The sequence below is a fragment of the Pavona decussata genome, unplaced genomic scaffold, assembly GCF_977016875.1.
Source record: "Pavona decussata unplaced genomic scaffold, jaPavDecu1.1 SCAFFOLD_300, whole genome shotgun sequence".
NCBI classification, from domain to species: Eukaryota; Metazoa; Cnidaria; class Anthozoa; order Scleractinia; family Agariciidae; genus Pavona; species Pavona decussata.
The window spans coordinates 4242266-4255172 of NW_028145697.1; the positions used below are offsets into that span (position 1 = coordinate 4242266).

The 12907-nt window shown below is 39.2% G+C and overlaps 1 protein-coding gene across 1 annotated transcript; it reads right to left on the minus strand.

Annotated features, from left to right (window-relative positions):
- Positions 1-615: 615 nt before the first annotated feature.
- Positions 616-12804, minus strand: LOC146454727 (G/T mismatch-specific thymine DNA glycosylase-like). The gene is made up of 7 exons (XM_085095169.1): positions 12679-12804; positions 12149-12341; positions 9773-9842; positions 7971-8106; positions 1986-2068; positions 1244-1317; positions 616-920 (listed from the first exon to the last, which is right to left on the minus strand). Exons 1-7 carry the CDS (start codon positions 12720-12722, stop codon positions 771-773), a joined length of 750 nt encoding a protein of 249 aa, XP_084951295.1. The 5' UTR covers positions 12723-12804; the 3' UTR covers positions 616-770.
- Positions 12805-12907: the final 103 nt, after the last annotated feature.

Here is a 12907-nt window from a genome sequence, read left to right on the forward strand (position 1 = left end):
AATCGATTGATTTCGATTGGTTTGAGCCAGTCCAGTCATACACAGTTGAAGTTCCCGTTTGTTATCGATTGCTAAAACCTCAGCATACGCGGCGCCTCCAGTGAACTGAACAGAAATTCTGGTTCATTTATTTCAGAACATTATTGTATCATGTAGTGGTTCCCAGGGAGTTACGTTATCATGACGAAGCAAGTTAGACGCAGACTAGCAATCAGACACCTCAGGTGTTTGGTGCGTACCAACTCTGTTTGTTTTCAGATGCCGTTGGTGCCTTTATAGAAGCTCTTGTGTACTGCAACTTGTTTCCTAGTATTTTAATCTTCTCACTCTCTCCTCCCCAGAGGCTACTTCATATAAAAAAAAGGAGCGAAAAGTAGGGAAAGGGAAGAAAAACAGAAATGGAGAAAAAGAAACCCAGGGGACGTTCCCATCGTTCCCCGCGCCCCTCGTTTTTTTACTTTCCCTGACTCTCCTTATTTGCCATATTTATCTTCGCTCACGCCCGAAAATTTAGAGGCCTCTGCGGAGGAGAGACATGTTATTTGCAGTACAGTTTCACTGTTTCAGGCCGGGCTCACACTTGTTTGTCCAACCAAGTTATAATGCCCATCACAACAATTGATACCCAAAATAAAAGCTCTTTCCTTCTTTTGAATTTTATTCATTTTAACTGCCTTCCCGCGACAAATAATAGTTAATAAATAGCTTAAAATGAGACTAAGATTGAAATAAAATTGTTTTGATTTGTCCTTCGTGCTTAAATTGCTGTTTTACTGTCCTTTGTCAACACAGGAATGGACCGCAGAGTTTCTCTTGAGCTCGTCTCGAAGAGTTTTAAGTTCCAAGAAAAATGGAAGTTTGTCACTTGCACGCGGGTAAGTTTGTGTTCTCCCGGATGTGGACGGCATGACGTAAACAACCTGTAAGATGAAAGCAAATAAGGTAATTACAAAATGGTAAACTTTAAAACAGGGAACCGCAGCCGTAAACTCCGTGATCACAAGCGTTGCTGTTACAGCATAGGAAAAAAATTCAAAACGTAAAAATAGCTAACTCTTACGGGCCAAAAAAAAAAAAAAAAAAGCGAGGACAACACGGCTGACAGCCCTGTGATCCACGAACCAGAGGAAACAAACAGTAACAAGAAAGAAAGGATGGGTGGGCTTTCGTGTTGATACGGCTGAATTTATTTCTGTGAAAAATCACCACCGTTTTTTTTACAGTCAACCTTCAGCTCACTCACCGAATTCGTTCCAGGGATTGGATCTTTTTGCCGGCCAACTGTACACTTGGAACCAGCGAAGAGTTCGTATATAACTGTTAAACAACAACAACAAAAAAAAACAACAACAACACTGAACAGTGTATCATGGAACTAATATCAATTCTGGCCCTGAAAAAGGTTTGAAACATTGACTCAATTAAAATTCCCCTTTGCTGTAGTGTCGGCCCTCCAATCAGTTTGGTTTGTTTACACGTGAAGTGACGTGTGGCAAGTGAATCTCCACAACAAGAGATCCAGCAGCGAAAAGTATACAGCACAGTTGACTTGTGCGTTGTGTGATCCTCTGCATTTAAAAGTTTCGTAATAACAGCCTCTGCGACTTCCTTACTTCAACTCAGCCTGTGTAGCAAGCCTTTCCTTGGGATTATAGTGTTTTTCGCTGTTTGAACGCGCGGAAATTGGGATGCGAGCGACACAAAAAACTGAGGAAGGGAAAGAGGGAACCCACCTTTAACCGGGTTCTACTGTTCAAGTGCCAAAGTTGTATTAAATTGACCCCCAATATGTCATATTTTCCTTCGTCGTCTCTCGTTATCTGCGGGGGTCCATACTTTCAATGCATGGGGAAAGGAGGAGTCGTTTTTGTTAGTAGCCCTTAGCCAATCAGAAAGGCGTAATCATTCAGCCATGAGATGAATCTTAAATCTTGTAAGGCAAAACAAAATAAACAAAAGCAACCGCTCATTGTAGGAGTGCTCACCTTTTCCGTTAAAACACACTATCGACGGCTTGTACTGCTGCACTTTTCTTATAAGTCCTTCCTTTCCATCTCTCATTTCCTTCCTTTCAAAGAACAACAAAAAAATCGAGTGTTGTCCAATACACACAAACGGAATCCAATGGAATGGATTGGCATTCTATTGGTACACCATTGGTAAATTGCATCTCATTAAGGAGCTTAGACTATTTTCGCTACGGTTCGGTTTGAGTACAGTGGGATTCCGTTCGTCCATTGATACCAATGGTACGATTGGTACCAATAGAATGACTTGGCATTCCATTGGTACACCATTGGTGAATTGCATCTCATTAAGGGGACTTAGACTATTTTCACTACGGTTCGGTTTGAGTACAGCTGGATTCCGTTCGTCCATTGGTACCAATGGTACGATTGGTACCAATAGAATGACTTGGCATTCCATTGGAACACCATTGGTGAATTGCATCTCATTAAGGGGACTTAAACTATTTTCGCTACAGTTTGGTTTCAGTACAGCTGGATTCCGTTCGTCCATTGGTACCAATGGTGCGATTGGTACCAATAGAGTGACTTGGCATTCCATTGGTACACCATTGGTGAATTGCATCTCATTAAGGAGACTTAGACTATTTTCACTACGGTTCGGTTTGAGTACAGCTGGATTCCGTTCGTCCATTGGTACCAATGGTACGATTGGTACCAATAGAATGACTTGGCATTCCATTGGAACACCATTGGTGAATTGCATCTCATTAAGGGGACTTAGACTATTTTCGCTACGGTTCGGTTTGAGTACAGTGGGATTCCGTTCGTCCATTGGTACCAATGGCACGATTGGTACCAATAGAATGACTTGGCATTCCATTGGAACACCATTGGTGAATTGCATCTCATTAAGGGGACTTAGACTATTTTCACTACGGTTCGGTTTGAGTACAGCTGGATTCCGTTCGTCTATTGGTACCAATGGTACGATTGGTACCAATAGAATGACTTGGCATTCCATTGGAACACCATTGGTGAATTGCATCTCATTAAGGGGACTTAGACTATTTTCGCTACGGTTCGGTTTGAGTACAGCTGGATTCCGTTCGTCCATTGGTACCAATGGTACGATTGGTATCAATAGAATGACTTGACATTCCATTGGAACACCATTGGTGAATTGCATCTCATTAAGGGGACTTAAACTATTTTCGCTACAGTTTGGTTTCAGTACAGCTGGATTCCGTTCGTCCATTGGTACCAATGGTGCGATTGGTACCAATAGAGTGACTTGGCATTCCATTGGTACACCATTGGTGAATTGCATCTCATTAAGGAGACTTAGACTATTTTCGCTACGGTTCGGTTTGAGTATAGTGGGATTCCGTTCGTCCATTGGTACCAATGGCACGATTGGTACCAATAGAATGACTTGGCATTCCATTGGAACACCATTAGTGAATTGCATCTCATTAAGGGGACTTAGACTATTTTCACTACGGTTCGGTTTGAGTACAGCTGGATTCCGTTCGTCCATTGGTACCAATGGTACGATTGGTACCAATAGAATGACTTGGCATTCCATTGGAACACCATTGGTGAATTGCCTCTCATTAAGGGGACTTAGACTATTTTCGCTACGGTTCGGTTTGAGTACAGCTGGATTCCGTTCGTCCATTGGTACCAATGGTACGATTGGTACTAATGGAATGACTTGGCATTCCATTAGAACACCGTTGGTGAATTGCATCTCATTAAGGGGACTTAGACTATTTTCGCCACGGTTCGGTTTGAGTACAGCTGGATTCCGTTCGTCCATTGGTACCAATGGTACGATTGGTACCAGTAGAGTGACTTGGCATTCCATTGGAACACCATTGGTGAATTGCATCTCATTAAGGGGACTTAGACTATTTTCGCTACAGTTCGGTTGGAGTACAGCTGGATTCCGTTCGTCCATTGGTACCAATGGTACGATTGGTACCAATAGAGTGACTTGGCATTCCATTGGTACACCATTGGTGAAATGCATATCATTAACACATGTAAGCCGTTTGAAACTTCAGAAACTTGAACGAATGGTCGATTGGTACCATTGGTACCAATGGTACAAATGGAGAAGTAGTCAGTCGATTGGTTAACCATTGGAATCTGCATCTCAAAACAAACGTCATGACTAGAATATAGGTCGATCTATAAGCAAAATACCCAGATTCTTTAATGCCATGAGCCGAACCAAGCGCGTACGCATGAATATAACTCGTTCTTTAATCCATGAACCGAAACAGGCGCGTTACGCATGAATATAACTCGTTAAAAGCGCGCTCCACATAAATATAATTCGTTCTTTAATCCATGAACTGAAACAAGCGCGCACGCATGAATATAACTCGTTCTTTAATCCATGAACCGAAACAAGCGCCTTGCGCATGAATATAACTCGTTCTTTAATCCATGAACCGAAACAAGCGTGCTACGCATGAATATAACTCGTTTTTAATCCATAAACCGAAACAAGCGCGATACGCATGAATACAACTTGTTATTTATTCCGAAACAAGCGTGCTACGCATTAATATTACCGGTAGTCGTTCTTTAATCCATGAATCGAAACAAGCGCGCTACACGTGAATATACCTTGTTCTTTAGTCCATCAACCGAAACAAGTGCGTTACACATAAATATAACTCGTTTTTTAATCCATGATCCGAAACAAGCACCCTACACATAAATCAAAATCGTTCTTTAATCCATGAACCGAAACAAGCGCGCTACACATCAATATACCTTGTTCTTTAATCGCTGGGCCGAAACCAGCGCGCAACACATGAATTTAACTCGTTCTTTAATCTATGAACCGAAACAAGCGCGCTACACATGAATATGACTCGTATATTCATGTGTAGCGTTCTTGTTTCGGTTCATGGATAAAGAACGATCGAGGTATATTCACGTATAGCGCACTTGTTTTGGTTAATGGATTAAAGAACGAGTACCAGTAATATTCATGCGTAGCACGCTTGTTTCGGTTCATTGATTAAAGAACGAGTTGTATTCATGTGTATCGCGCTTGTTTCGGTTTATGGATTAAAAAACGAGTTATATTCATGCGTAGCGCGCTTCTTTCGGTTCCTGAATTAAAGGACGAGTGATATTCATGCGTAGCGCGCTCGGTTTTGGTATAGCGCGTTAAAGTTTTGGTTCATGGATTAAAGAACGAGTTATATTCATGCGTAGCGCGCTTTTTTCGGGTCATGGATTAAATAACAAGTTATATTCATGTGTAGCGCGCTAGTTTCGGTTCATGGATTAAAGAAAGAGGTATATTCATGTGTAGTGCGCTTGTTTCGGTTTATAGATTAATGAACGAGACCGGTAATATTCATGCGTATCGCGCTTGTTTCGGTTCATGGATTAAAGAACGAGTTATATTCATGCGTAGCGCGCTCGGTTTTCGGTTAATGGATTAAGGAACGAGTTATATTCTGTGTAGAGCGCTTGTTTCAATTCATGGATTAAAGAACGAGTTACATTCATGCGTAGCGCGCTTGTTTCGGTTAATGGATTAAAGAACGAGGTATATTCATGTGTAGCGCGCTTGTTTTGGCTTATGGATTAAAGAACGAGGTATATTCATGTGCAGCGCGCTTGTCTTGGCTCATCGATTAAAGAACGAGGAATCTTCTTGTGTAGCGCGCTTGTTTTGGCCCATCGTGCATTAAAGAACGAGATATATTGATGCGTAGCATGCTTGTTTCGGCTCGTGGATTTAGGAACGAGATAGATTTATGTGTAGTGCACTTGTTTCATGTTGTTTCGGCTCATGCATTAAAGAACGAGGTATTTCGCTTATATATCAAGGAAGATTCAAGTCATGACGTTTGTCTTGAGATCCAGATTCCAATGGTGAACCAATCGACTGACTACTTTTCCATTTGTACCAATGGTACCAATGGTACCAATCGACCATTCGTTTTCGCATGGCTCACAAGCCAGTTAATGAGATGCAGTTTACAAATGGTATACCGATCGACTGAGGAGCTTACCATTCGTTCCAATGGTACGAATCGTAACCAATCGACTGACTACTTTTCCGTTTGTACCAATGGTACCAATCGACCATTCGTTTTCGCATGGCTCACAAGCCAGTTAATGAGATGCAGTTTACAAATGGTATACCGATCGACTGAGAAGCTTACCGTTCGTTCCAATGGTACGAATCGTAACCAATCGACTGACTACTTTTCCATTTGTACCAATGGTACCAATGGTACCAATCGACCATTCGTTTTTGCACGGCTTACAAGTGTTAATGAGATGCATTTCACCAATGGAATTCCGATCGAATGAGGAGCTTACCATTCGTTCCAATGGTACGAATCGTAAGGCGTCTTTGACAAATCGTAATCTTTTACCAATGGTACGATTGGTGAGGGTGTTTTGACGATTCGTATCCGTTTGTGTATATTGGACATGAGTGAAAAAATCTGAATGTTTCAACTAGATTTAAAGGATACCTTTCAACAAGGCAGGGGCACCTAACGGATCGTTTCAGTAAATTATCTGTTCGGAAGGCCCTTAATCCCCTACAATTTTCTACAAATAATTTTCGCCTCGAACTTTCGTGATATGGGAAATTTAAGGCCTGGTGTTTTCAGATTTTCGGGTACCGAAAAAAGGTCAGCTAAGATTTTCGGAAAGGAAATAAGACCTAAGTTTTTTGGGAAATGGACAAAAATGCCCTAGTAATTTCGAAAAGACTTAAGTTCACCTAGAATGACCGAACAGATAAAAATATTATAGCGCAGCTTTTAATGAATCTACAGAGCTTTAAAGGCACTCCAGATAGCCTAAAACAGCATTTCAAAGGATCTGAGAGAAAACTCCCATTGGGTGCCCCTGACAAGGATCCAGATATGTAAAACAGCCTGTAATAAATACCGCTTCGGCCTTGTTTTAAAAAACTTACAACTTACTGCTCTTAACTGTAAGCTTTGCCGGGATCAGTGCCTTAACTGTTTCTTCACATACTGTACGTTCAGCTAGAAATTGATTTATGAAACGCATTTCCTGAAAAATGACTATTTCATATCAAGAAATGGACGGCTTTTAGATCGTCTAGTCTACACCCAGATGTTTCAAGTTAGCTAAGATTGTGGTATTCATCGACGGTTGTTTTGTTTTTATTGTTTGCCTTCAAACAGTGAAAAATTTATTTATTTTTCACATACACAGTGAAACCCACTTGACGTATTCCATTGTATGGGAACCTTCATGCCTGATACGGCAATGTCTCCCCCGTTATGGACCAAACTTCGCGTTAAGAAAGCTTCCCTTCACTTTTTACGGGCACACTTGACCATCCTGAATTTGAACTACTGATACTTCACCGTCAGAGAAAATTCAGCCAAGATATTTCATACATTTACAAAAAGTTGATACAACTTTCAAATAAGCGTAGGTTTGATTGTAACCAAGGTCACAGGTAAGGCTACACTTATTCAAATCGGTAAAATTGTGAGAGTGTTCTTAAGAAAAATCACATAAAAGATTTCTGTTCAACAAAATTAATTCAAGATTAGCCTAAGTTTTCATTGATTCCTTAAGTCAAATGTTTACCAAACTGACTGAAACAAATGATGCTTTTATACCCTATACTGACGTAGAATTGGACCATACTGTTGATGAAAGTTTTTTCAAACTTGCTTCATGCAAACGATGTGTTCTTGAAAATCAAGGGGAGTCGCCTTCTGTTGAGCGTTTGCAGATTCCCACATGTCAAAGTGGTTGCAGGACATTTGAGCTTTCAAGTCAAATGTAGTTAAATGTGAAATAAATGTTTTTAGTATTCATAAGGAGGCCTAGAAGTTTATTAAGCATCACAAGAAGTGATTTGTATTATTACCTCGGCATATCCATTCCTAAGAACTGAGTCATATTAAATGAAGTGAATGATAATTATGACCTATTCAGTTTCTGAGAAATTGTAAAGTTTTTTACCTGGACAAATCAGCACTCCCTCTAGTGGTGCGTTCCACCATATTTGTTAAACCTATACCGAATGACGCTGGGCATCTAACATCATCAAGATATGTCAACTTCTCAGGAACCAGTCCTGATTCATACAGACACGGCCCTGTAGACACAAAGAAATTCAATTAATGGCTAACAAGTGCATACATACAAGAGGAACAAACAGAGCTGTTGCACATATATGAGAGTTGTTATTCATGCACCTCTCCACTCTGGTATATGTAATATACAGTGAAATACCAGGTGAGCTTTTGCGCGAAAACGTGATATCTTCACACGTGAAGATAACACGTTTTTTCCACACATGAAAATAACACCGTTACTATGGTTACATAATAAATCGCGCCTTTCGCAGCGAAAAGGAAATGGTTTGGTATTTCATTGGCGTTTATATAATAAATAGAATATTACATGGCCGCTTGGACATACGAAATTTCTCTTCTCGTGTTTTTTTCAACAATCGAAGAGAAATTTCGTATCTCCGCGTGGCCATGTAATATCTTCTATATTCTATGTAAATATTGAGTTTTACATGTCAGTAACCTCTGAACAGGCTTCCAAGTGTGGTATAGGGCGAAAAGAAAACCCGGCAAGCCAGCGAGTGGAGCACGGTATGGGGGTGACAAAGAAAGAAGGGAGCCTGTGGACATTCTTTGAATGCTGCCGTTCCATGATACCAAATTCTCTCGCACTTACATGAAAAGGTACTAGTAAGGAAATTCAATTATACCATGTTATTTATGAGATACTATATTTACGCCAACAAACTACACAACAAACCACTCCAAGACTACATTGACAAAGTGATAATTAAATACAGAATTGAAATGCTATAAAATAGGCATGAAAAATAACTCCTCTGACTTGATCAATGGAACTTATTATTTCTTGCGTTATTTCCTTTTTTTAGGTGTTTATGTGGGTGTGTGTGTGTGTGTGTGCGTGTGATGTATTAGAATTGTAAGTAGTGTAAGCATTGTAATTATTAGTAGTACAAGCATTGTATGGATGGTATTGATAGTATAGCTAATATTGTAAATAGTGCAAGTATAGTGAATGTTGTTAGTAGTATTTAGTATCAGTAGTGTTTAGTACTGTAAACATTTAATATATGTCTGTGAGGCAAATAAAAAAAAATGATACCAAATTCTGGTATCATGATCTGATTGGTTTGATAGATGATCGTTGACAGCTTTGCAAAAAATATTGACACATTGAATTGTTTGAATGTCACGCAGTGTACATTTGCATAAAATAATAAATTTCCTAAGAGTTCATGTATGATGAGTGGATATTTTGTTTTATAGTATACTCAGCAACAGGATAAAATGACAGTTACGTGAAGGAAAACAAGGGAAAGCATGCATTAAAGAAGAGAAATATATTTTTTCTCATTTCTTTTCATCATAAATATGGACTTTAGAAATAAAGTAGTGATAGTGTAACAATCATCATATTTTATTTCTTCATATACGCTTAGTGGGGAATAAATCAGATTGCTGAAAACTACAATATTCTGTACCTCTCTCTGTAGTGCTTTGTAATTAGACAAATTATAATCCCTTTAAGACGTGAACAAGAAGACAAATTAGGTTTGAAAATGCCCAACTTTTGTTTGAGTTATAAATGTACACTTTTCCATGCCACCAAATTTACAGATCAGATAATCCAAAGCTCTCTAATTGCATAATTATACATGTACCAACCTACATAAAATGGTGAAATATTATATAAAGAAATTTGATTGAAATAAAAGAAAATTTACCCACAGAAATGATTATTAGCTCCTGGATAGTGATGCCCTTTATAAGCTGACATTAAGCCTGGATTTATTCCTACCTGCAGCAGTAACAGAATTATTATAAATTAGTTTCACCTTCCACCAATGAGGACTGGGTTTATATCCCACGTGGACTCAGTGTCATTATAACCCAGTAGAGTTGAGACTTGCAGCAAGAGGTTTGCTCCAAGAGTTTTTCCACAGAATGCTGTTTTTCATCTATACATTGAAACCTACAGTGATTTCTAACATTAAAATTCATGGGAAGACCCATATACACCAATGCAAACTACAAAGGGGGGGAGGGGGGTTCTTAGCAGAAAAACAAGGATTACTTACTTCTTGTTAAGCAGTATTCTCAATAATTATTATAAATTATTTGTCAAAAGTGAAGAGGGGGATATTTATACATTTTGCTTTCATAACTGCTCAGACTGTAAAATATTTAGTTTTCATAAGCAGTGAATGAAACAAAATAGCCAGGTGTCTGTGAACAAATGATCACATACATGACTAGCTAACAAAATAGTTTTAAGGTAAACCTCCAAAGTCAGTCATTCCTTAAATAGAGGGGAGAGGAACGGGCAGTTAAATTTCTTTTCTCCCTAGTTTTTTTCCCTATTTTCTCCCTCCTCCCTAATTTTTTCCGCCGTTTCTCCCTCCTCCCTGATTTTTCACCTTTCTCCCTGATAAGTCTTTTAAGAGGCTTATTTTATTTGCTACTTAACCGCAGTGCCTCGTTTCCACACGTCTTAAAAAGAAGGAAAACATACGAAACACGTTTGTTATGTCGTTATATCTTGTTCTTCCCATACTACCTTTCGGTTTTGTCACGTAAGCTTGAAGCTTTCATGTTTACAACATATTACTATCGTGTAAAGATGGTAAAATAATGATTACAGGCCAAACACGGCTCCTATTGGTCGAGATAGGAAGAATATGATCTTCAAAGCTAATTTGCTCTCACGAGTACGTCTTTCTAAGATCTCCGTTTTCTGTACGAAAGTAGGGAAGGGTCTTTGTAGATCTCTCTTAGAAGATTTTGTCTTTCTATCGAGTGCCATTTACTCATCTGAATGGTTTTTAGATTAGGCACAGAAGGGCGATATTCTGTAACAAAGGGCAAAATGTTTTTGCGCCTCTTTTGTTTGTTTTGTAGGGCCGACATTCTTTCGGTGGAAATGACTTCTGAGAGAGTTTTATCTGTAAGGTTATCGGGGTAACCTCTGTAGCGTAGTCTCTGATTAAATAGAGTAATATTTTCTTCAAATGTTCTTTTTGAAGTGTTTTTTTAGAAGTCTTAAGGCTTCGCCTTTCACAAAGACTGTACTGGAAAGTTTCTGTCGGTTTGAAGTGCGTGCGCACGTCAAAAATTGATTCCTTTTTTTTTTTAATCTTTCGCCCTTGTGTACACATGTGTAAAGGAAAGTGATTTGGATGTTTGAAATTTTTTCCATATGTTCATTTAGTTTCGGTTCAGATGGACCGCATAGAGTGCCTTACTCGTAGTTTGTTTTACATCAGTGCTTTTCCGCGATTCAAGTCGTTGAATTCTGCGAAGTTTGATTGCGGTAATGTCTTTTGGAAGCACTGATGTGGATGCAGTGAGTGGTCCTTCTTCATTCATAATGTTATTTTCCTCCATAGTAACTATCAAGCAAGACTGCAGTTTCGATTCTGTCAGTGAATCTCATCAGTTGCTACTGTGTTAAGGTTTTGAGGAATGATTGTGAAGGATGGCCTCTTTCCGTAGAAAGTGAGGTGTGCAGCCGTTTAAGGAGACTTTTGTGATTCAATTTTAAATCAATCTTCAGTAACACCGTAAACAGCTTTCACATAAAAATAACATACACTCACCGTGATACTCAAAAACTCTGAAAACTTCAGATTCGCCAAAACCGACACCAAACAAAAGAAGTCACAAAAGCCCGGAAATCAGACAGATCCGAGTGCTGTCGTTACCGCTCGGTACGGTGAACAAATGATGATCTTACAAGACTCACAAGGGAAGGGCAAGAAATTGTTGAGACTACATGCGAGAAGTCTTACATACATTTTAACTTGCAGTTGAGTAAATGAGTCAGTAAGGTCCTTGAATTAAGAGCTACTAAGGCCTTAAACATTCATGCCACATTTATTTAAAGAAGATTCTCCGTCCTCCCTTTTTATGCTGGTTCTCCCGTCTCCCTATTTTTTTGCTTCCTTTCTCCCTCCTCCCTATCTTTTTTGGCCGTCTCTCCCTCCTCCCTAAACCGTTCCTCTCCCCTCTAAATAAACTTTGTTATGGGCTGTATATATACAGTCATGTAACTTGCTAGTATTAGTTCAATTCATAACTTTTATGTCCTTTAAATTACACTCTTACAAATAATATATCCAGGTTGTGGCCAAGATGTTCAGGTAAAGTCCGTTTGAGTACATCTTCTTCAGACATCTCTCCAAATCTATTGGCCGGTCGCCTGGGTTTCTTTGGGGATTTCCCTGACTCTTTTTCTTGCCTTCCACTAGCATCCTCCTTACTAACACCAGCTGCTTGACTTGCTGGTGATTTTTTTATACTGCATCAGAAGCGAAGGATCACAACTTAGATAAACAATCTCTAGCACGTATTGTGAATAGTCAACTGCTGTTCTGTATAGTAACAAATGAACTACAACAACAGCAATGGGGGCCTATAAACAGTACAGACACCTAAACAAGTTTTTAAGCCATTACAATTCTTCTTAAAGATAATAAATTGATCAATCCACATAAAGCGTATATTGCGTTTTGTGCGGAATGCTGAATAAAATAATTCATGAGTGCGGCTGTCGAAGAACTGATCTTGCCGGGCGTGATCGCTTCATTGAAGTACTAAAATTCAAATAATATTAAGACAAAACGTATTCCACTTACAAATATGGGCTGTATCGAACACTATCTTCTGGATTCTGTGTCATTGTATTGCGTTAAATTGTCGAAAATATGGATCGAAAACAAAATGTATTCTCCGGTGATCCTGTCTTGTTTACATCAACTTTTGAGACTGCAGTCATGAGATCGTTGAGAAAAGATAACATCGGCCTAAGGGAGGTGACGTCATCGAGTTATTCTTCGGAGCAGCCACGAACCGAGATCCGATTAT